The 26553-nt window shown below is 39.4% G+C and overlaps 1 protein-coding gene across 2 annotated transcripts in view; it reads right to left on the bottom strand.

The window, feature by feature from the left end:
- LOC124871300 (TBC1 domain family member 8) overlaps positions 1-23000 on the bottom strand; it is a 45699-nt gene extending 22699 nt beyond the window's left edge. For both annotated transcript variants that reach the window (XR_007038994.1, XM_047370511.1), the window contains exons 1-6: positions 22652-23000; positions 6381-6491; positions 6125-6243; positions 5817-6045; positions 4229-4469; positions 1210-1417 (exon numbers count right to left, since the gene is read on the bottom strand). Coding sequence is in view for 1 of the 2 variants with exons in the window: in XM_047370511.1 (XP_047226467.1) it covers positions 1210-1417; positions 4229-4469; positions 5817-6045; positions 6125-6243; positions 6381-6491; positions 22652-22778 (1035 nt within the window). In the remaining variant the exon portion in view is untranslated. The remainder of the gene's footprint in view (positions 1-1209; positions 1418-4228; positions 4470-5816; positions 6046-6124; positions 6244-6380; positions 6492-22651) is intronic.
- Positions 23001-26553: the final 3553 nt, after the last annotated feature.

The raw sequence follows: 26553 nt of genomic DNA, 5'->3' as shown, positions 1-26553 counted from the left end.
AGTAAATTACCTACAATAGTTTAGGTGTTAATGTATTTTATTGTTGTATAGTTGTTGTTTTTTTTATTTAACTATGACCGGAATCAATGAAGATTTAAAAAGTCAGATATTGCGGCTACACTGTTTATTATTATTATTATGTTTTAACAGCTGGAATCAAGAGATTTCAAAAGACAAAAAAATGTGACATACCATCCTGGTACAGGAAATAGCGCCCCCTTCATTTCCGGAGAGCAATGGTACCATTTCCAAATATGGTATGGGTACCGAAACACGGTACCGTTTGACTTTAACATGAATCAGTACTCGGTAGTACAGATGGAATTTGGTCAGTATCTATAAAAGCTACGCATTCGGTACCCATCCTTTCATGTGCTATTGATGTAGGAATTTTAAGTGGGAATGTGGAGGTGGGGTCCTAATTTAACCCTCCCCAAATATTACATTTTTATTATTAGATTGTACAGGAAGTTTTAAAAGGTACCTTAAAAGGTACTTTTTATGTTTTTCTTTCTATCACTTAAATTTCTGTGTTTTGTTAAAATGCTATTAAATATCTGTAAGTCAAATGGGCTGCACAGTGGCGCAGTTGGTAGCACTGTTGCCTTGCAGCAAGAAGGTCCTGGGTTCGATTCCCAGCCTGGGGTCTTTCTGCATGGAGTTTGCATGTTCTCCCCGTGCATGCATGGGTTCTCACTGGGTATTCCGGCTTCCTCCCACAGTCCAAAGACATGCCTGTTAGGTTAATTGGTCTCTCTAAATTGACCTTAGGTGTATGAATGTGTGCATGGTTGTTTGTGTGTTGCCCTGCGATGGACTGGCGACCTGTCCAGGATGTACCCTGCCTCTCGCCCATAGACTGCTGGAGATAGGCACCAGCTCCCCTGCGACCCACTATGGAATAAGCGGTAGAAAATGACTGACTGACTGAGATTGTACAGGAAGTTTTAAAAGGTACTTTTTATGTTTTTCTTTCTATCACTTAAATTTCTGTGTTTTGTTAAAATGCTATTAAATATCTGTAAGTCAAATGTAGTCCTATAATCATTCATAATTAAGGCCCATTTATTACCAACCTGATATACTGTTTTACTCACTACATTAAACTAATCCTTTGAAGAAGAAAAACAGAAGGAGCAGGAGGAGGAGAAGAAGCATCAGCAGCAGAAAAGAAGAAGCAGAAGGAGGAGGAGAAGCAGAATTCTGTACCTCAGAGAGGGGGATGAGCAGAATGCAGCTGCCTTCCTCTCTGCTAGAGAAGCACAGATAGCTGTCAGTGGTGTAGAGCGTCCCGGCTGTATGGGAACGGCTGTGCGGCGTCCACACCGAGCACGAGGCCACTTCGTGGAGCTTCTCTGAACGGGGCAGACGAAACAAAGCCAACACGTACTCTCTGATTGCCTGTTCCTCTAAGATCCTGAGGGACAAGATGGTTACAGACAGGCAGCCCAAGAATTAGCACTGAATCAATTGAATGTTTTCCTGATATTAGCCACATTATTGATAAATAGAAATAAACTGTTAAGGAAGCTTTTTCTTTATTGTTGCAATAAAACAATGTTTGAGTACATTTGCCAGGCTGGGTGTCAGTAAGTAACTGCTTTTGTTCTTAGACACCTTGATAAAGTTGTTATACTTTCTTTTTGTGTTTCAAATGCACAGCTCCCCGCTTAGCATGTGTGCACAAATAAAAACTCATATTCATGTGCTAAAATGTTATATTCTGAATGACTAATTAATGACTAAGGCTACAGTTAAGAAAGTAAAAAGGATTTAATGTGAAGAGTACAAAAACAATGGAGAGAATGTACCTTTAATAATTCAACAACAGTTATTATTTTATAACTGTAGGACCAAATCTAAGAGACCAGATAAATTAATGATATTTTAGAATAATCAAACTTGTTTGATTCAAATCAGAATTGTTAATCCTGAATAACAAGCTATGATGCTAGAAGTGCTACATGTATCCATCGCGCTGTTGTTTCAATGCATTTTAAAATTTTTCTACATTCGAGTTAAGTTCTTAGTTCCTGTTTTCTCACGTTTTGCTGTCTTTGTGATCTGTGTGCAGCTGGTTTAATTTCTTCTTTCAGTTTTCCTTTTATGCATGATAAAATAGAAATCATTAAACCCTATTAATAATTCGTATTTCTTAACAAAATATATCGTAACAATAACACAGCTTGACAACAGTAAAATGGTACTTAGACACCAACAAGGTGATTCCCAAAGAACTACTAAAGCTTCATGAGAATGAACCTGATCGTCTGATACTGTTAATAATGTTAGTGTGATATATTTGAGAGCTGGAAGCACAAAAAATTTAAACATGTAAAGAAGAAACATTAATGCCAGAAGATGCAGTCCTGGTAAACAAATAAAGCACCAAAAAAAGCACAAAGAATGTGGCTGGTGACCATTTGAATCTGCCCTAAATTTATGTTTGACGGGCTCTAATTGGGCATCAGAAACTAAAAATCAGGACCCGTATTCACAAAGATCCTCAGAGTCCTCTCAGTGAGCTCCTATCTTAGCCAAAAAATTACTACCAAGGACTTGTAGCTGAAGAGTGACTCAGTTCGCTGATGAGAGCGAGTCTGAGCGAGGAGATGACAGAGATTTCCATCTTTGTGAGGAGGTGTGGTTGACACCATTACAAGGTGTGACTGCTTTGTAAGAGCTGTAATTGGTTGTTGCAAAAGACAAAAACAAATGCGCTTCTAGTAATCAATGGAGAGAAATTAAAGAATAATTGAATTTAGACTGGATTCAGAAATGTGTAAATCATGATAATGAATTAGCAAAATTAAGTTATTTAATTGTCACACAGCATCAAAATCTTTAAACGTAGCTAATCTACAAGCTTGCCATTATTTTGATTTGCTTATTATCATGTTTACTTGCCATGCTGGTCGTTTTCATACTGCATCTATTTCATATTAATTAATTTCATATTAACATGAAAATTCTGCATTTTACTGTGATCTCCTTCTTGTATAATGAGGTTTAGTTTGGTAAAATGACCAAAACAAAACGGAGAAAAAAAGGTGGAGAAAACCAAACTGAACAGAGCAGCAGAGCCTGAAGAGAGGAGTGTTGAAAGGTAGATTTGGTCCTGGGATCACCATGGGAACAATCAGGCATTCCCAGCAGATCAATGCTTCGTTCCCTCTGCTTTCAGCACCAGCCTGGAATGTGAGCAGTTCTGGTTCCTGCTGCAATCAGAAGCTAGAGAGGAGATAGCAGAACACCAGAGAACTTCTCCACAGACGGGGAGCGTTGGAGATGACTACTTAGGCTTACGCTGCTGACATCATGAACAATACAGCAAATACTTCACCTGATTTACATCTTCCTTCTATGTATATAGTGCTTAGATTATTGTACTATATCTTGTCCTCAGTTTCTATGTATATATACATTTTTTCCAGGTTTTTTCAATTTTTATCTAATTTTTATTTTTTGAAAGCATTTTACAGTCTGTAAATATTTAAATAATTCTGTTTGTAATTTTGTTCAATTTTTATTCATGGTTATTTGTTTCTATTATTTATTTATTTATTGTTCCTAATATTTCCTTACTAGAGGTGCACCTTTAATCTGTTCTACCGCTCAAACTATTATTAATGTTATCTCTATGTTAATAATGTTATGATTGTTATAGAAGTTTATGTGCTCATTTATTCGACTGTTGAGAGGGTGGATGCCTGCACCGTGGAGCTGGTAGTGTTTTATTAATTCAGTTGTTCATTGTTCGTTGAATATCTCTCCTTTTTCCCGGTCTTTCCAACATCTTCTCTGCTTAAGACACTCTTAGGCTCACTAAAAGTCCTCCTCACTATTCTTAACATCTCCTCGCCTTAGGAGCTCTCTTAAGGCCTAAGATGCTTCATGAATAACTTTTTATCTTACCGAGGGAAAATGCTAAGAAAAATCTTGGAATTCAAGAAATTCTAAGATTTTTCTGAGAATGATGTCACTAGGAGCTACTTTTAGTCTTAGGATTCTTTGTGAATACGGGCCCTGATCCTTTCCTATCAGTGAGTATGTGCTAACAGGTCACACTGACAACACTCTTTGGTACGGATGCTGGTACCATATTTAGCCATTTCAATATCGTTGAAGTGTTTTAAGGTTAAGTTAGAAGATGTACACAGCTAAGGGTCTACCTACTCTATAGGACTAGTTCTAATGATTTAACAGGACTATCAGCAGCAGCCCTGACCTCTTGGTTATACGTGCTGTCTGCTGCAGCACGCGGTCCAGCTCCAGACCTTTGCTGTCCAGCAGCCGCCTGAGGGTGATGTCAGCCAGCTGACTCATGAACCTGAAGGCCTCATCCAGGTTCAGGAACATGGAGAACTCCCTCTGCCGCTTTCGGGTGGTGACCCGGATAGCTTCAGTCATCAGAGAGGTGGAAACCCGCTCCAACCGTGTTACCTCTGCCCAGGGAATCACAAACTTCACTGGGGAAGAAAGGGAAGCATGAGGTATAGGCAAAAGCAAGATTATATAAGCTCCATCAACATTTATGAGTATCAAAAGACAGATACAGTACTTTGCAAAGGCTGCATGAAAACCACATTTCATGCATTTTATTGATATTTTGTGGTTTTGACCAACAGTAAGGAATGCAAAATTGTGAAAAGGATGGAAATGACAAAATGGTTTTCAAAATGTTTTACAAATAAAAGTGTGGTCTGTGTGTATTCAGCTTGCTTTACTCTGATCCCCCTAAAAAGAATTCAGTGCAGTCAATTTCCTTCAGAAGTGACCTAATTAGTAAATATAGTCTCACTGTGTGTAATTTAATTTAAGTATAAATCTAGCTGTTCCGTAAAGTCCTTAGAGGTTTGTGAGAGAACATTATGTGAAGCAGCATCATGAAGACCAAGAAACACAGCACTAATGTCAGGAAGAAATCTGTAGAGCACTGCTGAAGTCATCATCTAAAACTGGGAAGAGTATGGCACAAACCTACCACATCATGGCAAAAAAGAAGAAGGTGCTCTGGTCAGATGGGAGCAAATTGGACCTTTTTGGACTAGTTATAAAAAGCTGTGTTGCAAGAAACTAAAGGTGCAAATCACCTTGAGCAACACCATCCCACATGGTGGTGCACATCATTCTCTGAGGAGCCTCTTCTTTAGCGGAGAAGTGGTTCAAAGATGATGAGAAGATAGATGGGATTAAATGCACGTTAATCCTCGAAGAAAATCTATTGCAGGCTGCTAAATGTTCACCTTTAATCAGGACAACAACCCAAAACATACAGCCAGAGCTGCAAGGAAATGTTCTAGATTAAAGCATATTAGTGTGTGAGAATGGCCCAGTCAAAGTCCAGACCTGATTCCAATCCAGGATCTGAAGCAAGACCTGGAAATTGCTGTGCACAGATGTTCTCCATAAAATCTGTCTGAGCTTGAGCAATTTTAAAAAGAAGAATGCGATGTAGTTGTGCATAGCTGGTTGAGACATATCCCAAAAGACTTGGAAATGGGGAAATACAAAGCATTGACTCAGGGGGACTGAATACACATGCATGCCACGCGTTTCAGATTTTTTATTTGTAAAAATGTTTTAAAGCCATGTCTCATTATTGTTCCACTCTGTTTGTGATGGTCTATTGCATAAAATCCCACTAAAACATAATGACGTTTGTAGTTGCTACATTACAAAGTGTGAGAATGGTAAAGAAGGCACTGCATTTCAGGGTATTAAATGTAGGCTTGGAAAATTACAGGGCCGTTTTTGATAGATTAGAGTTTGCCATGCTTGAACCCTTCAGTACTCCCACCCTTGACCATGCATACCTTCTTTTCCCAGCAGAAATGAGTAGAAGGCCATGTGATTGACGCTGAGGTAGAGGAAACCCTGCCGAGGCACCCGACCCTTCCAGCAGCAGCAGGAGTAGTAGGTCACCAGTTTCTCTGATGAAGGGAGGCTAAAGTGCAGCTCAAACTTCAGAAGGGCATCTCTGAACTTTCCTGGATCCTCCTCCTGAGCGGCCTGACGTCCTCGAACCTCCTCTGCGATAAGGCCCTGCACAGGACACCACTTCTTGACCTATACTACACTTAAGTTTGAAGTTTTATTTTGCATACATGGGCATGGTTCCAACCTTGACTTTTCCTTTGACGAAGCTGACAGCATCCTCTTTGTTCTCAAACACTGACAGGGAGTGAAGTAGGTTGTGGATCAGCCAGTCCCAGTGCTTATTCACTTCCTGTATGGTGGCTCCTGTTGAACCAAAAGCCAGAAAAACACAACTTCAAAACTGAGACATAAGTTAAGCAACATAGCACACAAACAATATCTTCAAATGGTAATAGAAGCTAAGAGACAGGAGCAGGTGAAAAAGTGGTGGTTCTACTCACCACTGGCAATGACCCAGCTGACCTGGGAGCCAGGGACCTGCAACAGGATACGGAACGGCGTGACCCTGGCATTGGAGTCCAACACTGTGTCCAGTGCCCCAACCAGGAGACCTGCAGAGATCACAAGAAGAAACATTAGTTTCCTGAATTAGAATGGAAATACTGGAAATCAGAGGTAAGTCTTAGCAACCTGTAATATTTATGTTGGTTTTAGCAGAGATATGATTAGCCATGGGGTCATAACAGACATCCTAAAGGAAAATTAAAGGATCTGAATAAAGACATAAAACATAATAAAAACCAATAACCTGATCTTTCATTGAGAAAGAAGAACCAATGTAGCACACATAAATATTGAACACATGAAAAGAATAATGTGAATATAGTTTGGCCAAGCAGAGTTTTAACTTGAATATTAGAGAATCTGCGGAGGGAGCTAAAGATTAGGGTCTTTGGCAAGAAGCCCTTCAAACTTTAGCAAGTTATTTCTTTTTTTTTAATTGATATTCATTTTATGTTGTTTTATTATCTTTTAAGAGATCCCTGTTATTTTCTACAAGAATCAAACTTGGTTGGATCTAAAGAATTGTAAATTTCAATCTGCCATGGGAAATAGTGTCTGGAGTTTGTGAATGTCGGTAAAAGCAAAGAGATTTTTATCGAAACTAAAGTTCGATTTATAATGTGTGTGTGTGTGTGTCTACCCAACCTTGTGTGAAAAATCTCTGACGGAACACCAACACTGTGTGGACATTTTGCCTGGTCCACACAAGGACAAATAGTTTACTAATAAACTAGTACCAGCAAAACTAGTGAGTAAAATTATCTATTCATTTTGTCATGGATTTATAAATGATTATTGTAGCATTTCCATATAATACAAAGGCTGGATTAGATGTAAAAATAGCCACACAGAATCAAAGCTGCTACTTCAAATCCAAAGTTAGCTCCACAAACACCAAGCTCATTTAAAGGCAAAAGGGCTTCAGTATGTGATAAGTCAGGAAACATATTATTCAGTGGACAATCATATTTGTGGGTCGGTTTTAATGTTTGCAGACTGTTTAAATGAAGCTCACTCTGAGGAGCTCCTTTCCCTCAGCAGATGTTCAGAAGATTAAAATTGTTCCCTAAAGACAGATGAAGTGAAACAGTTTCATGGCTCTGAATTTTGAAAGTAGTGTTTGTACGCATACGATCATCAACAACTAAAATGCCTCTTTAGTATCTCAAAAGGCCACTACCATTAATGTCATCACACTGAGGCGTAGTTAATCTACAAATGGTTGGAAACAACTGTTCTCCAGTGATTGTTCCATATGTTTTCAGAAGAGCACTTTGTTCTCACACTGTAGGTGTACTGGTGGTTTCTAGGGTCTCTAAAAACAGGATAGGAGGCAGGGTTTTTGGTTTCAGGCTCCACTTTCCCCCACATCATGATAAAGCCTCCACTACTTGATCTTTATCACATCGGCCACTAAAACCTTTATCTTAAGTAATTGGATGCTCTGTTGCTCTGGGTAACGTCACTTCCTGTTTTCGCTGTTGGTGTGTGAAGCTCTCTCGTTTGATCTGATTTCTCTCTACTGTGATATCTCTTACTTGTTATAATACATAAGCACGTTAAAACACTTACTTTCTGTTGCTACTTTTAACGTTTGGGGACTCTCCGTGTTTACACGGTTTTTCTAGTAGTGGTAAGGGGTCGCTAGCTTAGCGTTAGTTCCACCATGGCTACCCGTTCTACTGTTTCTCTCTCTGAGTCTCCTCCTCTCTCCTGCTCTCTGTGTCAGATGTTCAGTTACTCCTCTGCCTCCTTTAGTGATAATGGGACGTGTAATAAATGTAGCATTTTTGTAGCTTTGGAGGCGAGGGTGTCGGAATTGGAGGCCCGGCTCCGCGCTGTTGAAAAACCAGCAGATAGCCGAGGCCCCTTAGCCAGCGCGGAGCCGCCGAGGGTAGCTCCCCGTAGCAGTCCTCCAGCAGAGCCCGCGCAGCCGGGGCTTCAGGCCGGCTGGGTGACGGTACGTAGAAAGCATAGTCCTAGATCCCAGCCCACAGGTCACCACCAACCCGTCTGCGTTTCTAACAGATTTTCCCCGCTCAGCGACACACCCGCTGAGAAGCCAACTCTGGTAACTGGCAGCTCCATAGTCAGAAACGTGGCACTAGAGACACCAGCGACCATAGTCAAATGTCTGCCAGGGGCCAGAACGGGAGACATCAAATCATACCTGAAACTGCTGGCTAAGGATTAGCGTAAATACAGTAAGATTGTTATTCACGCTGGCGGTAATGACACCCGGTTACATCAATCGGAGGTCACTAAAGTTAGTGTAGCTTCGGTGTGTAAGTTTGCCAAAACAATGTCGGACTCCGTAATTTTCTCTGGTCCCCTCCCCGATCGGACCAGTGACGACATGTTTAGCCGCATGCTGTCATTCAACCACTGGCTGTCTAGGTGGTGTCCAGAAAACAATGTGGGTTACATTGATAACTGGCGAACATTTTGGGGAAAACCTGGTCTGATCCGGAGAGACGGCATCCATCCCACTTTGGACGGAGCAGCTCTTCTTTCTAGGAATCTGGCCGAATTTATTAGTTCTCCAAAACTCTGACAACCCAGGGTTCAGACCAGGAAGCAGGGTCGTAGTTTAACACTCCTCTCTGCAGCTTCTGTACTGCTACCCACCCATTACCCTATTAAGACAGTGTCTTGCCCACGGCCAAAATTAAATAGATTAAAAAATAATCTAAAAGGAGGAAATCAGGAAAATCTAATAAAAAAAAACACAACTCAGACCGAAAAGAAAAAGAAAATAATTAAATGTGGCTTACTGAACATAAGATCTCTCTCTTCAAAGACATTGCTAGTTAGTGACCTGATTTGTGACAATCGGATTGATTTACTTTGCCTCACAGAAACCTGGCTGCAGCAAGAGGATTATGTTACTATAAATGAGTCAACTCCTACTAATTATTAAAATTTTCACATTCCTCGAATTACTGGGCGAGGAGGAGGAGTAGCAACCATCTTTCAGTCCGATTTATTGATTAGTCCCAGACCAATCAATAGCTACAACTCTTTTGAATATTTAATCCTTAGTTTTCCTCATCCAAATTGCAAAGCACTAAAACCACTTCTGTTTGTTGTTTCGTACCGTCCACCAGGCCCTTACTCTCAATTTTTAGATCAGTTTTCAGACCTTTTATCTGATTTAGTGTTAAATACAGATAAAGTTATTATAGTGGGGGTTTTTAACATTCATGTAGACGCTGAAAGTGATAGTCTAAATATAGCATTTAATGCTATCTTAGACTCAATTGGCTTTGATCAAAACATTAACAAACCTACCCACCTTTGTCTTCATTCTCTGGACCTTGTGCTGACATATGGCATTGAGTGTAAAGACATAACAATATTCTCTCATAACCCTGTCCTGTCTGACCATTTCTTAATAACCTTTGAGTTTAATTTAACCGAGTACTCCACACCTGAAAGAAAATTTCATTATAGTAGATCATTATCAGCACCTTCAATGAATGGCCTATTTTAGAACTTTTTTCATATATAGGGCGCACCGGATTATAAGGCGCATAGAATAGAAGCTACTGCAGTCAAACGTTTGACTGGGGTTGCGTTATGCATCCACTAGATGGAGCTGTGCTAAAGAGAATGTCAACAAAACAGTCAGATAAGTCAGTCAGTCAAACTTTATTAATACACTACAAACCAGCGTTCTGATAACTCCATTCACTCTCATGGTAAGGTCTCCTCTACAGGTCCTTCTCAAAATATTAGCATATTGTGATGAAGTTCATTATTTTCCATAATGTAATGATGAAAATTTTACATTCATATATTTTAGATTCATTGCACAATAACTGAAATATTTCAGGTCTTTTATTGTCTTAATACGGATGATTTTGGCATACAGCTCATGAAAACCTAAAATTCCTATCTCACAAAATTAGCATATTTCATCCGACCAATAAAAAAAAGTGTTTTTAATACAAAAAACGTCAACCTTCAAATAATCATGTACAGTTATGCACTCAATACTTGGTCGGGAATCCTTTTGCAGAAATGACTGCTTCAATGCGGCGTGGCATGGAGGCAATCAGCCTGTGGCACTGCTGAGGTCTTATGGAGGCCCAGGATGCTTCGATAGCGGCCTTTAGCTCATCCAGAGTGTTGGGTCTTGAGTCTCTCAACGTTCTCTTCACAATATCCCACAGATTCTCTATGGGGTTCAGGTCAGGAGAGTTGGCAGGCCAATTGAGCACAGTGATACCATGGTCAGTAAACCATTTATCAGTGGTTTTGGCACTGTGAGCAGGTGCCAGGTCGTGCTGAAAAATGAAATCTTCATCTCCATAAAGCTTTTCAGCAGATGGAAGCATGAAGTGCTCCAAAATCTCCTGATAGCTAGCTGCATTGACCCTGCCCTTGATAAAACACAGTGGACCAACACCAGCAGCTGACACGGCACCCCAGACCATCACTGACTGTGGGTACTTGACACTGGACTTCTGGCATTTTGGCATTTCCTTCTCCCCAGTCTTCCTCCAGACTCTGGCACCTTGATTTCCGAATGACATGCAGAATTTGCTTTCATCCGAAAAAAGTACTTTGGACCACTGAGCAACAGTCCTGTGCTGCTTCTCTGTAGCCCAGGTCCGGCGCTTCTGCCGCTGTTTCTGGTTCAAAAGTGGCTTGACCTGGGGAATGCGGCACCTGTAGCCCATTTCCTGCACATACTTGTGCACGGTGGCTCTGGATGTTTCTACTCCAGACTCAGTCCACTGCTTCCGCAGGTCCCCCAAGGTCTGGAATCGGCCCTTCTCCACAATCTTCCTCAGGGTCCGGTCACCTCTTCTCGTTGTGCAGCATTTTCTGCCACACGTTTTCCTTCCCACAGACTTCCCACTGAGGTGCCTTGATACAGCACTCTGGGAACAGCCTATTCGTTCAGAAATGTCTTTCTGTGTCTTACCCTCTTGCTTGAGGGTGTCAATAGTGGCCTTCTGGACAGCAGTCAGGTCGGCAGTCTTACCCATGATTGGGGTTTTGAGTGATGAACCAGGCTGGGAGTTTTAAAGGCCTCAGGAATCTTTTGCAGGTGTTTAGAGTTAACTTGTTGATTCAGATGATTAGGTTCATAGCTCGTTTAGAGACCCTTTTAATGATATGCTAATTTTGTGAGATAGGAATTTTGGGTTTTCATGAGCTGTATGCCAAAATCATCTGTATTAAGACAATAAAAGACCTGAAATATTTCAGTTAGTGTGCAATGAATCTAAAATATATGAATGTTAAATTTTCATCATTACATTATGGAAAATAATTAACTTTATCACAATATGCTAATATTTTGAGAAGGACCTGTACATAGAATTCTATTGAATAGAGCCAACCGCACGTTAGGAATGCATTGGAGTCTATGAAGTTGAAGTTGAAATCAAACGCTAGTTAAAACGTGAAAGGGAACTTTTTCCTGATTCAGTAAACACGTAAAAGAAACAGTTTGATGCACTAAATCAAACGTTAGTACTGTTAACCTTTCCTGTTTCTGTTCCCTGACCATAGTCTATGACACAGGGGAGATGCTTTCTCCAGGGCCGAAGTTACTAGTTTCCTTGGGGTTAACTCCCTCACTCATACGTTGCTGAGTTGAGCATGAAGAAACAGCATCAAAACACTGAGTTGTTGACGAGATTTGGGGTTCTTTTTAATGACTTTGCAGCACGTAAAAACACAGGGCTTACAGACTCATACACCGCTGCTCCGGTCGCCGTCTCTACCCACCCCACACACAATAATACCGACGTCACTCCTTCACTCTTGATTCTCAGCTACGGCAGCACACAGCGCCACCTCTGTCCGGAGGAGTAATGTCAACATCTTCCATACACACACACGAACCATACACCCCACACACTGAGCTTCTAATCACATATAGTTCAGGCAATTCCTGCAACAGTACATTCAAACGTTATACACACACAAGTGGTGTTGGACTAGGAGTAAGCACAGTACAGGTGTTTACCGCTATTACTTCGGCGACACCCCTGACTACGGTTGCCGTAATGCTACAAGCGGTGCGGCTTTGTAGTTTACCAGTCGTACTGAAACATTTTGACAGAGCGCCGTGTACAACCAGTATGGATCAACCAATTAACCAATTGATCCATATATAAGGCGCTCCGGATTACAAGGCGCACTGTCATTTTTTGAAAAAATTAAAGGTTTTTAAGTGCGCCTTATAGTGCGGAAAATACGGTACTTCATCCTCAGCAAGTGAGACAACATTGGAAATAACTGCAGAACCTGATCTGTTTTGATCCTGTGAAGCTTCCTGAGTTATCAGAAATATTAGCTTCATCTAAACCTTCAACTTGTATGTTAGACCCAAACCCAACCAAATTATTTAAGGAAGTGTTCCCTCTGATTACCAGCCCCATTTTAGATATGATTAATCTATCTTTAGTAAATGGATATGTACCACAGGCTTTTAAGTTAGCTGTAATTAAACCTTTACTTAAGAAACCTTCGCTTGATTGAGATGACTTGAAAAATTACAGACTTATATCCAATCTTCCATTCTTATCTAAAATTATTGAGAAAATTGTTGCTAATCAAATGTGTGAGCATTTACACAGCAATGACCTGTTTTTGACCTGAGTTTCAGTCAGTCTTCAGAGCTCATCATAGCACTGAAACAGCTCTGCTGAAAGTCACTAATGATATTCTTATGGCCTCAGATAATGGACTTGTGTCTGTTTTGGTTCTGTTAGATCTCAGTGCTGCATTTGATACAGTCAATCACAAAATTATCTTAGAAAGGCTGGAATATGCTGTAGGGATCAGGGGAACAGCGCTAGGCTGGTTTAAATCTTATCTGTCCAACAGATTCCAGTTTGTTCATGTAAATGATAAATCATCTTTAAACTCCAGGGTTAATTGTGGAGTACCACAGGGTTCAGTACTTGGGCCAATTCTCTTTACTATATATATGCTTCCAATAGGTCAAATTATTAGGCAGCATGGGATAAATTTTCACTGTTACGCTGATGATACTCAGCTTTACTTATCCATAAATCCTGATGAGCCCAACCAGTTAGATAGACTACAAGCATGTCTTGAAGATATAAAAACTTGGATGACGTTAAATTTTTTGCTTCTAAATTCAGACAAAACAGAAGTTGTCGTCTTTGGACCGGAGTCTTTAAAAAAGAAACTACTTAGTCAATCACTTAACCTGGATGGCATTAAATTGACCTCTGATAATAAAGTAAAAAACCTTGGTGTTATTTTTGACCAGGACATGTCATTTAAATCCCATATTAAACAGGTTTCTAGGATTTCCTTCTTTCATCTCCGGAACATTGCCAAAATTAGAAATATCCTATCTAGGAGTGACGCTGAAAAACTAGTCCATGCATTTGTTACTTCAAGGCTGGACTATTGTAATTCGTTACTATCAGGATGTCCACAAAATGCAGTTAAAAGCCTTCAGCTGATTCAAAATGCTGCAGCAAGAGTTCTGATGAAAATTAAAAAGAGAGATCATATTTCTCCTATTTTAGCTTCCCTTCATTGGCTCCCTGTTAAATCCAGAATATAATTTAAAATTCTCCTCCTCACATATAAAGCCCTTAATGATCTAGCTCCATCATACATCAGAGATCTGATTGTTCCATATGTTCCTAACAGAGCACTTCATTCTCAGACTGCAGGTTTACTGGTGGTTCCTAGAGTCTCTAAAAGTAGAATGGGAGGCAGATCCTTTAGTTATCAGGCTCCTCTCCCGTGGAACCAGCTCCCAGTTTTAGTCCATGAGGCAGACACCCTGTCTACTTTTAAGGCTAGGCTTAAAACTTTCCTTTTTGATAAAGCTTATAGTTAAGAGTGGCTTAGTTTATCCTGAGCTATCTTCCTTATTTTTTACCTCCGTTTTCTTCCCTCCCTGTTGGTTGGAGTAAGGGGGAGTCAGGTTTAGCCTAAACCGGCTCAGTTATGGTTGAGGTGCAAACACACCATCCATTTCTGCTACCTGTATGACCCCTTCTCTTTTCCAATGGTTATAATCAGTCTGACAGAGGGAGGTATCCCAATCATTGTGGTTTTTAGTATAACAATGACCATCAGTGGGACCCTTTGTGAGGTGCCTTGAGACGATATTGTTGTAAATAAGCGCCGTTTAACTAAATAATCTGAACTGAAACTATCTGTGTAGTTATGCTGCTATAGGCTTAGGCTGCTGGAGGACATAACGACCACTTTCACCCTCTTCGCTACATTCTCACACTACTCTCCAATTTTGCATTGTTTGCTGTTATTTCAGCTTTTAACCTTGTTCTCTCTTTTCTCTTCCTAGAAGCTACACCTGGCCTGGCTCTGTGTCTACATGTGACACCTTCTGGAGAGGGGCATCGTCCAAGCTTCTGCTGGCAACAACTTAATGCTCACCCTCTACCGATGATCCACATAGCCCTGTCTTTCAGTGTTTAACCCTTTCTCTCTCCTAGACATGGCGATTGACTGAGCTTAACTGTAACTAACTCTATGTGCTCTCTTTCAGACTCTAACCTTGAAAACTGGCTCAGAGTTTATCTGTTCTTTCTTTCTAGGTGAAACGACTAAAGGAGTTACATCCATTAACATTTACTTTTTCTTCCCATAGAAAGTACTTCTGGATCAGTGCTTCTGTGTTCTTTTTGTGTCTCTGCTCTGTTCTCTCAAACCCCCAGTCGGTCGTGGCAGATGGCCGCTCACACTGAGTCTGGTTCTGCTGGAGGTTTCTTCCTGTTAAAAAGGAGTTTTTCCTCTCCGCTGTCACTACATGTATGCTCAGTATGAGGGATTGCTGCAAAGTCAACGCCAGTGACTGTCCACTGTTGCTACATTCTCATCCAGGAGGAGTGAATGCTGCAAGTCACTGACTGGATGCAATCTGCTGGGTTTCCTTAGATAGAAAAACGTTTTATCCAATTTGAATAAAAAGCTAACTCTGACTGCACTGTTCAATTGTTAGGATTAATTGGAATGTATGTACCTGACTGTTGTGAAGTGCCTTGAGACAACATGTGTTGTGAATTGGCGCTATATAAATAAAACTGAATTGAATTGAATTAAGTAATGTAGGCTAAACTAGAATGTCCTGAATTGGGTCTTTTGTCCAATAAAATGCTTTGAAATTACATCTGTTTTGAACAGGTGCCACATAAATCAGGGGTGTCCAAAGTGTGGCCCATGAGCCGTTTGATTTTGTGCGGCCTGCAATTGTAGTTAAAGAACGGTACAAATCTGAGTCGCCAACAAGTATAACAGATGCAGGTGGAAGCTTTTAAAAAACATTTTGGGGTAAGATTTTCACTGATGCGAGGCCTTTCAAACAGGATGACGACAAATTAAATCTTCAAAAATAGGACATATTAGGTACAGATTCTAGTATTCATCTTTGATAAAAAACAGATTCGGTATACCCATTCACTAAACTTGGCTAAATATGCTTGAGCCGCACGGCGCAGGGGTAGAGCATGCAACCCATTTACGGAGGCTGAGTCTCATAGCAGCTGTCCCAGGTTCGAGTCCCGGCCCCGGAAACCTGTGTTGCATGTCTACCCCCTTTCTTTACCCAACTTCCCATTTGCCAACTTTAAAAAAATAACAAAAAATAAATAAAGGCCACTAATGCCGAAAAAAAAAATAATTGTGGCTAAATACAGCAAGAGATCTCCAAGACAAAGCGACCCAGATACAGTTGTTGTTGCTAGGATTACTGCAAATGCCAATTTAGGACATTTCTTTTTATAGGGAAGATTTGAGACTTAGCAAGAACTTTTCAATAAATTCTATTCTGCAGTTTGCCACAAGCCAAAGCTAAGTTGTGGAGTAAGGTGTTCTGGTCAAATAAGACCAAACTCTATGTGTGGCAGAAAACAAACACTGTAAATCACACTAAACACATGATCCTCACAAACATGGTGAAAACAAAAAACATGGGGGTAGCAGCATCATGCTGTGGGACTGTTTTTCTTCAGCGGGGACAACAAATCTGGAATCAGAGCTGATATGAAGGAGGATGGAGATAAATACAGGGAAATCCTGGAAGGTCTGGAAAGATTTAAGACTGGGCTGGACGTTGACCTTACTGCAGGACCAAAACCTTAAACCAGAGCTACAATGAAATAATTTAAAGTACTTTTACATGTTTGAATGACCCAGTCAAAGCCTAGACCTAAATGTGTGGCAAGACATCAACTTCATGTTCACAGATCCTCCCTGTCCAAACTATCCGAGCTACTTTGCAAAGAACAATGGGAGAAAATGTCCGCCTGTAGATAGCAGAGACATACCCAGAAAGACTTGTGGCTGTAACTGAGGCAAAGCATGGTACTACACAGTATTGACTCAGGAGGGGGGAATACAAATGCATGCCACACTTTCAGATTTGCATTTCTTAAAAAATAAATTAATAAATAACATTTAAATACACACACTACCAAATGTTGGTCAATTACATAAAACTCAAATAAAACACAATTTTAACCTTTTAGTCCTACGCAAGTTCCTAAGAATATGTAAATGTTAGCTGCTTCAGTGTTTGCTGGTTGATTACTCGTGGCTGAGTTTACTGCAGGCCTCTTTTTACATAAAAGCCACACATCAGTCTGCAGTGAAGAGCTGCTAGAACATGGTTTAAAGTACCAAACTCCTTTATAAGAGGCTGTCAGTATTGAGGATTGGTTTAAACTCTTCGTAGTCTATGAAATAAATTAAAGAGAAGGGCAAACGTTAAGTTCCCGTCAAGCTTGACTTTAATCTCTGAGGGCATTCTGAGATGTTTAAGGCAGCATTGTTGTGCCCACTCTGCAGCAGCTGCATTTCAAAACTATGACTGCACGTGATGAAGGTGAACAGATCTCTATCATTGTGTTTTCTGTTCCCCTTTATGGTCTGGTGTACCTAATAAGGAAATTAAAACAACTAGACAGGACATGACAAAAGAAAAACATCTGGCGCTCTCAGAGTATAAATCTACACATTTAGAGGAGTTAGACTTTAAAACCTGCTAATTCATGCAGCCAGAATGCAACTACCCCTGTGAAGGAATTTCTAATGTTGGCACACAAAACGTTGGACATAAAGATCTAGTCCTACTTTGTAATAATAAAATAAGATGCCCCAACAAAGTACCATGGTGTAAGCAATGTTTGCAGAACCTTTTGCAAGCAGAGTGTACTGTCCTTTCTAGTGGGTACTTCAGGCTCTCAGCAGAGTTTAAAAGGACATCTTCAGATTTAACATCGAGCCTGAAGCTGCAGACCGGCCAGCCTGGCAACGCAAAACCATCTGTCACCTCAATCCCAGAAACGCTTTACTCTGGTAAAGCCTTGAGAAAAGTACCACCATTCTGAACCGCAATCCTTAGAAGGTTCTGGGAAAACCTGAACATCAACAACTACATCTTTAAGAATCCAAATGTGGGTTTTTAATTTGACTGTTTTATATTGGGGAATAAAACTGAGGCTATCTGGTCAAAATAACAACACTTAAAAAACAAGATGAAGTTCATTTGGCTTCAAAGACAAAGAGAGTTGTCTAAGATCTATAGGCGTCGCAACTGTGGGGGGAAGTAGGTGTTTTAACACCGACACTTTTCCTTGTGAGATGGACCCACAGCACTTCCAGTCTCTTTCCTCCATATTGCGCTCGCTGTATTCCCCTTTCCTCTCCTGTTGAAACCTGACATCAGCTGCTGATTGGCTGTCCCGCCTTAAGTCCCGCCTGTCTTATGCTCAGTTGGTGCTGAGGAAACACCGGTAACGACACAGAAGTCGCTAATTGCTAACATATTGTTTCTCTGGACGTGCTAGCATATGTTAGCCAGAAAAAGCAGCTCCTCTGTCATGTCCGTCAGATCCATGACACTGTCAAGCTTTTAATTGTTTGTTTTTTTGTCACTTAGTATAATTAAGAAGCAGAAAAGAAAAAGGCAAGAGAAGACTGACAACTTTTTCAAGAGAAATCCGTAGGTGATATTACGGTGAAAGCTAAAAGCCTATATAAATGAACAATTAACAAATGTATTTTTTGGATTGAGCTTTTTTGTGTAAACTGAGCCATAAAAGTATTTAAATCATTTTTGAGCCCACTCTTTACCACTGCACCGTTCTGGTTTAGGATAGGCAGTTGCAAGAGGAATCAGTTTCAGAGAGCACATGACGTTTCAGAGGTCAGCAATTCAATAAATGTAGGTTTAAACTATACTATGTTTTAGTTACAGTTTGTGAAAGAGGTCAACTGGACCCAGTGTTACCAGGTGAGAAATGTAGGATTATCGTACTAGGGACATAAAATTATCGTATTTTGGGGGAAATTATTGTACACTCGTCATAACCAAAATAACAAGTCTGTTGATGTGTTGAATAGCGTCTAACAGACACTCGCAGCTTTGTGGGGTCAGAACGGAATGGATTTTTAAACATCTTTTTTTTTTTTTTTTTTACTTTATTTAAACAAAGTAGCACAAACAAGTAAGGCAATTACAGCAACAGTGCAATTCTTATAGGGCATAGTATAGGCAGATCTCAAAATGGAAAAACAAAGTATTATTGATAAGAGAGAAAAAAAATATAAAAATAGAAATAAATAAAAAAATAATAATATATATACATATATATACATACACATACATATGCATATATACACATACACACTAATAATAATGAAACAATAACTAAAATAGCAACAAGGGGATTGATATGTTAGGATTGACATACATCGGTGGGCAGTTCCATTAATATTTTAGTCAGTTATTGATATGATTCAATATATTTTAGAGATTTCAAATACAACTGGAATTCAGATAAAAAGATGTCAAAAACTGGGGATGATCTCAGCACTCTTTGTTTATGAATAAAGAATTTTGCCAAGCAAAATATTAGGTTACAACAGAGTTCTATTGTTTTGTTTTTTAATAACACTCCAAAAGTTACCATATCTCTAGAAATAGATTCAGGAAGTGTAATTTTTGATTTGATCCACCTTTCTAAGCAATTCCAAAATATTTTGGTTTGATTGCATTCATAGAAGATATGGTCAATCATTTCTATATCATTTTCACAGAATGAACATGTAGGATTTATCAACATCTGCAGCCCCACAGTGTCGGGCTCTGCTTCTTCTTCTTTTCTTTTTTTCTTTTCCTCAATCATGGGCAGGCGCAGTGGACTATTCAGCCAATTATGGCCGTTGTCATTGATCGTACATCGTACAGAGAGCAAAATTGTCGTACAAATACAATAATTATCGTACACCTGGCAACACTGACTGGAGCATACATTGTGTTTGTGTGTGTTGCTTATTTCCATCCTAGGTGCATGTATGTAAGGGTTTATAAAGTTCGCAGTTTTAAATGTTTTTAGGATGTATTTTAAGATGTGGTCATGAGTGATGACGACAGAGAGGCAGAGCAAGTTATTTTAAAATAAAAACAAAACACAGCCATTAAAACTCTCAATACTTAGCCGATGCGCACCACCGATGAACAGCCCCCACACTTTTGAAAAGCTTGCTAAACCAAGGCTAAGATCAACCACCTGATGTTTCATTTCAGCTCTTCTCACCAGCCCTGCTAAATGCGTCCTGATGTAATATGTAGTTTGCTGGTGTGGGTTTGTTTTCATAGCTTTGAGAGTGAAACCCAGCTAAATTTCAGCATTCATACCCTTTGAATCTGTGGACATTTTTTTGTACCACAAGTATAAAGGGTTTTCGAACATCTCAAAAGAGTGCATTGTTTCATTGTAATTACAGCAGCATATCTTTCCATTGTGTCTCTACCAGTGTTGCACATATAGAGACTGAAATTCTTGTCCATTCTTCTTTGCAAAACAGATCAAGCTCGGTCATGTTGGACAGAAAAGCACCTGTAAACAACTGGAATTTATTCAAGACTATCAGAGTAACAGGGGCCTGAATACATACAGGCCACACATTTTACGATTTTGATTTGTACAAAATCTTCAAAACCTTGTAGCACTTTCCTTCTACTTCCCAATTACGCACTAGTTTTGTACTATTTATCAAATAAAATCTCAATAAATAATCTCAAATGTGTGGTTATAATGTGGAAAATTATGGAAAACCTCAACTGATACAAGTACTTTTGCCAGGAAATGTAGGAGTAACAAAATACACTTATTTTATACTTAGTACAGTCCTTCTGCTTGCTGCTGGAACAGGAAAACCAAAGTGGAAAACATTGAAATAGTTAATCCTGAACAAGACAACAGCACTTGACCCTTTACCCCTCTTGCTAGGGGAACCACAGGAACAAACACATTTATAGTAAAGCCCAGCCAGGAAGTTCCCCTTATTCTGTTTTATGAGAGAGAAACAAAAACCTTCTAAATGGGATTATCCACAAGGCGGAAGACAGGGCATAAAGAAGCCACTGTGTGAACCATGAGCCACTCATATGACTGTAGGAACTAGTTCCAGTGTGTCAGTACAGCCTGATGTACAGAAACCAATTACAGAAAGGAAACCATATATAGGAAACAGCAAACAGGCTGCACTGTAACTCGCAGCGGTTTGAAGCAGTTGGACAGCCTGCATCTGTAACCAACACCTGGTGAAAAAATTTGTTTTCATACCAAGACAGCAACATTTCTACCACACAGCAAGGCATAATAAACATGACCAAAGCCTCTTATTGTCTGACAGTAAATTACAGCTGGAAGTCGGTTTTTCTGTCAGTTACAAAAGATTTTTGTAGGGGGGTTTTTCATTGAGACCAAAGAAGTTTCAATAAAAAGAGTCTGGACAAAGGTGTAGATGTTTATCCCATTTAGGTACAATGGGGGGTGATATACACTTGTTATAACTTGTAAGCTTGCAAAAACTGCACTGTGTGCTCATACGGTGTCTTGTCAAAGTATCCATGCTCCTTGAACTTCTCACATTCTGGGACCTTCAAACAAGACTTCAGTGCATGTTATTGGGATTTTATGTGTCAACCAACACGAAGCAGCACATACTTTTGAAGTTGAAGGTTGATTATACATGATTTTCCAAATTTTCTTCAGAAAAATATGAAACGTTTGCCATACATTTGTTTACTCCCCTTTACTAAATGACTGGCAGAAAAAAAACACTACACATCAGGGACCAGAAAGCCGGCCATAGCTGATGGGAAGATGGCTAAAGCTAAATACAGGGCAAAAACGGCTGCAAAATACTTGAGACAGGGGTGGAGGTTTATCCCAAACCTACAGCCAGAAATACAACGAAATGGTTCAGATCAAAGTACATTCATATGTTCGAATGGCCCAGTCAAAGTCCAGAATAGATCAAAATGAAAAATCTGAGGCAAGACTGAAAAACTGCTGTTCACAAACAGTCTTCATCCAATCTTACCAAAGTTGAGAGCAAAAATGGCTAAAGATGTGTAAAGCTGGTGAAGACAGACCATCAAATGACTTTCTTAAAAGTATTGTGTAGGGTGCTAAATTATGAAAACCATGCATGCGTCGTCTATTTGAAAATGATCTGCTACTTTGAGCTATTCCATCACATTAAATCCCCCAAAAAACTTATATTGTGGTCTTGATGTGAAAAAAATGTGAAAATGATTCCGTGGTGTATGAAATGTGCTGCTATCCCTTACTTGTAAGGCACTGTAAATAAACCCTATATCCTGTAAACCCCCTACATAGAGTTCATTTATGTAGGGGAAGCAATTAACAATTTCTCCTTTTGGTTTTGCAATTATGTGGAGTTTTCACATGCGCAAAACTCACTTAACACATAGATCCTCTTTGTTAGGTTTTCACCGACACTTCTTGTTTTTTTTTCCATTTCAAGAAAGTGGAGAACATTAAACGTCTGGTGAAAAACTGTTATTTCTGTAGGAAGGGAAGCTTTACAGTGAGTTTAAGAAAATGAGATGACATAGCTTGACTGATGTGGACACCACCTCTGTATAAGCTCAGACTTGATAAAGGTCAGCTTCAGGGCAGATAATACTACTCCAATCGTTGGTGAACTTTGATTTCATAATCACAGTAAACTGTGTACAGTGTAGGTCACATGCCCTGTTATTACCCCTGGTATACCCATATAAAACTAGCAGTTGTATTGTTTCCTACCTGCTTCCCTCTGGCCTCCCCTCTGTTAAGCTTCTGCCCACCTCACAAGGCAGTCTGCCCTGTGTCTCTCCCTGTTGCTATATGGTGCTTCTTATGGGGGCTTTGTTTACCTGTTATCCTGTTTGTGGACTCTCCGTGGCCTCTCCTCTTCTGCAGCAGGAAGAAGTCGTTGCTCCTCACGGTCACCCAAAGCTTCAGAGCGTTTTTCAGCAGAACCTCCTCCGGGTTCAGCCACATTTCTTCCAGCGGGGAGGACCCGGACGAAGCCCTCCGCCCGTCGGTCGGTGCTGCGGAGTTATATGAAGATTTCCGCCTGTCCTCCCGTTCCGGGGGCAGCCTTGCTGGAGCTAAAGCGGTGGGTTTGGCTGTTTATCCATGATTATCCCGCTTGCCTGACAACAGCAGGCTTCGGACTTCCTTGCCTCGGACGCGTCTGCTTGCAGCCTCACCCCCCCGATCTGCAGCAGCTGTACGGACCATTCGAAGATCGTCTATATGACACAATGACGTACCCGGTTACTGAAATAAGTGCCAGTAACTCTGCAGAGCAATGTGTAGTTTTCAAGTACCATCATACTGAGTTATTTCAAAACCGCTTGGACTTTTTCCAAATGTATACATTTAGGAATTAATAGAAAGGTCCCTAGTGAGGATCAGAGTTTATAGTCTACAGATATCGATACTGTTCTGGTCCTATAATGGTACTATAAACCCTGTCAGATGCGAGTTTCCCCGTGTATAATGCAGGAGGAACGGTATCTGACGGGGTGTGGAGAAACTCGCATCTGACAGGGTTTATAGTACCATTATAGGACCATATAGGACCAGAACATCTGTACGCTGTATATATATATATATATATATATATATATATATATATATATATATATATATATATATATATATATATATATATATATATGCATGCATATATATATATATATATATATATATATGCATGCATATATATATATATATATATATATGCATGCATATATGCCCCCAGTGCCTCCCCAGCCCCCCTCTAGCTCCGTCCCTAAGTACCGGCAAGGATTTAAAACTACTTTCACCCCTGGTCGTAGGACACTATCTATTCATGCATTTCCATTTTAATTATAAGGAGAATTTTTCTAAGTTTAAAGCTGGGAACATTTACAGAACAATCCAGTAGCATCTGGTCGTGAGACCAAAAAATTTAAATAAAAATTGAATAATAAAAATAATATCAGAGATATACGATTTTGGGGAACAGGAGCCTTGTTTACACATCACCACCACCCACATGGGGGGCGACGTCCCACGGAGAGACAGAGAACCAAATGCAGGCCAATTAAGTAAAATCTCTGAAAACAAAGGCTTTTCAGATTAGCTCATTTCAGGAGAAGCTCGAAGGGAAGGGGTCGGACCTGATATAGTTAAACTCGTCACTAAACATACCAATAAACAAATTCCACTAGTTATTGAACTAGGAACTGAGAGGTTAGATTTGATGCCATTCTCTGATCCATCTGCAGATGTGTTTACATATACTAAGGTTTAACTTGCCTTTAAACAATTTTGAAAAACCTAGAAAATGATATGCTTTTTAAACTTCAAACAGGCTAATTTGTTATATTTCAGTTAATTGAGTCACAATTAATTAAGTTAAGTAAGGCCACACCTCAAACACGCTTCTTCCTTGTGTGACATCATGAAAAATCTGTACTAATCAGCCAAGAGATCAGGAAAAGAATTGTGGACTTTCACAAGTCTGGTTAATCTTTGGGCACATTTTCCAGATGCTGTTCAGGAAGGAGATGGTTTCTGTGTCCCGAAGACAAAAGTGTTTTGGTCCAAAATGTGCAGGCAGAAGACCCTGGGAAGATGATGGCTGAAGCCAGTAAAAACGTGCCATTATACACAGTGAAGCAAGTCTTGTATCGAGATGGGCTGAAAAGGCACTCAGTGAGGAAGGTGTCATTCCTCGAAAAGCAACATAAAAAGACAGACAATTTGTAAATGCACTCAGGGACAAAGATTTAAAATGTTAGAGACATGCCCTCTGGTCTGATGAATTAAAATGTATGTTTTTGGTCTGAATGATGACTGTTACATTTGGGGGGAAAAGGGAAAGCTTGCAAGCCTTAAAACACCATCCCAGCTCTGATAGATGAGGGTGGCAGCATCAAGTTGTGGGGGTGTTTAGTTCTGAATCCACAACTAACAGACAAAATCTATAATAATTTTTTTAAATCCTTACTATGGTGTGATGATTGAAGTAAAACATAAAATTATAGCAGTTTGTTCAACAATCCAAGAGGATAAATTTAGCAGTTGGTTGTGTTGCTGTTGGAGATGGTTTAAAAAAATAATTATGTGGATTACCAAACACATTCCAACATCAGAGGGAAAAGAAGGGGGCCAGGGGGGGAAGCAAGAAAGAAAAAAACTTTTCTGTTTCATCCATTAAAATTCCCAAAACATAGTAGGCATATGCTGCATCAAATTCCAACTGAAATCTAATGCCATGTTTGAAAAGTTAGAAAACCACTACTTCAGATTTTCCCCTTTTTTGTAGGCTCAGTTGTGTGTGTGTGTGTGTGTGTGTGTGGTTCCTGAAAAATACTCAGAGTAGGATGTCTTCTTTCTGTTTACCTCTCTTCGTCCTTTCACCAGCTTTCCCTTTCGCCAGTTCCGGTTGAGATTTATTGGACCTACATTCACTGGATTATCAAATGACACAGTTGTCAATGTATTATTTCGATCATTTTAACACAAAGTCCACTGTACAAATTAATAATTAATAAATTAATAACTCACGTGTAAATATCTGGATAACAACAGTGTTTGCTAGAAATGCATTTATGATTAAAAAAATTAAGAAATGGGTTATAAATGTAGGCTACTAATAATAAATTATTTATAACAATAATAATAATTTTTAGTTCAGATTAGAATCAGATTGCAACCACGGGAAGTATTTTTTTTCTAACTGGAAATGTAGACAGGAGACAATTGTGTCAAACCACAGAAACCAACAACTCACATCATTACCATGTTGCTTTGATCTATGAGAGGCTTATGCATGTCTCAAAACCATATTTATGTGTTACTCATCAATGTGACATGATCATTGGATGACAGCCCAAGACATGTCTTATCCAATCTGATACTTTTGAATCGGTTTCAAATACATTCAGCTCTGTTGATTAACTTTAATAGTCTGTCCATGAAGACAAGATAATACATACTGTAAAAAAAAATATATTTTCTGCAGAATCGATTGCATCCATTTATGTATGCATATATTATAATTTTATTCAAGATATTTTATTTACATTTTGAACACATGAAACAGTCACAAAATATTACAGAAACAAAAGATTTAGGGAAACACAACACTGAATTTAGTCAAATAAAATTCTAAATACAACAAGAGTAATTCATACTGTCTTGATTAGACCATTGGAAAAAAACAAAAACTTGTTCAAATGGAAAGATAAAAGCGTATAGTCTCAATTTTAGGTTGCCTAAAGCCTCAAATTGAAAATATTATGTTGTCCATCTTTAAAAAGGACATTGTGTCATATAAGCAGGAAGCTGAATGTAGAGGCAGTTTATTCTCGCACAACAAAGGAATTCTCTTGTTCTTATGTTCTTAAATGAAGTCAACTAAATAATTTTTGACTATTTAGTAGTACATTATGTTTTACTAGTATCTACTAATCCAAATACAGCAGTCTGAGAAGGATCAGTTTCTTTCTTCAAAATATCAGAATTGTTTTACAAATCTCAAACCTCAGAAATGACCAAAACATATGACTAAGCTTACAAAGACTTTTATTATTATTATTATTATTATTATTATTATTATTGCGTCTGGAGTCAGGCATCATAGCTTTGCTTGTATTTAAAGCATTGATTGGATTTGAACATCCTACATGAGGATCAGGACATAAGGTCAAGCTTTGCTCTGGTGAAGGCTAAGATTTGTAACTCACGCCCCTTTGATTCTATTATCTCAACAATATGA

Source organism: Girardinichthys multiradiatus, chromosome 7, assembly GCF_021462225.1.
Source record: "Girardinichthys multiradiatus isolate DD_20200921_A chromosome 7, DD_fGirMul_XY1, whole genome shotgun sequence".
In the NCBI taxonomy this organism is placed as follows: Eukaryota; Metazoa; Chordata; class Actinopteri; order Cyprinodontiformes; family Goodeidae; genus Girardinichthys; species Girardinichthys multiradiatus.
The sequence above is the reverse complement of the archived record's forward strand: the minus strand, read 5'-3'. Positions and strand labels throughout refer to the sequence as shown.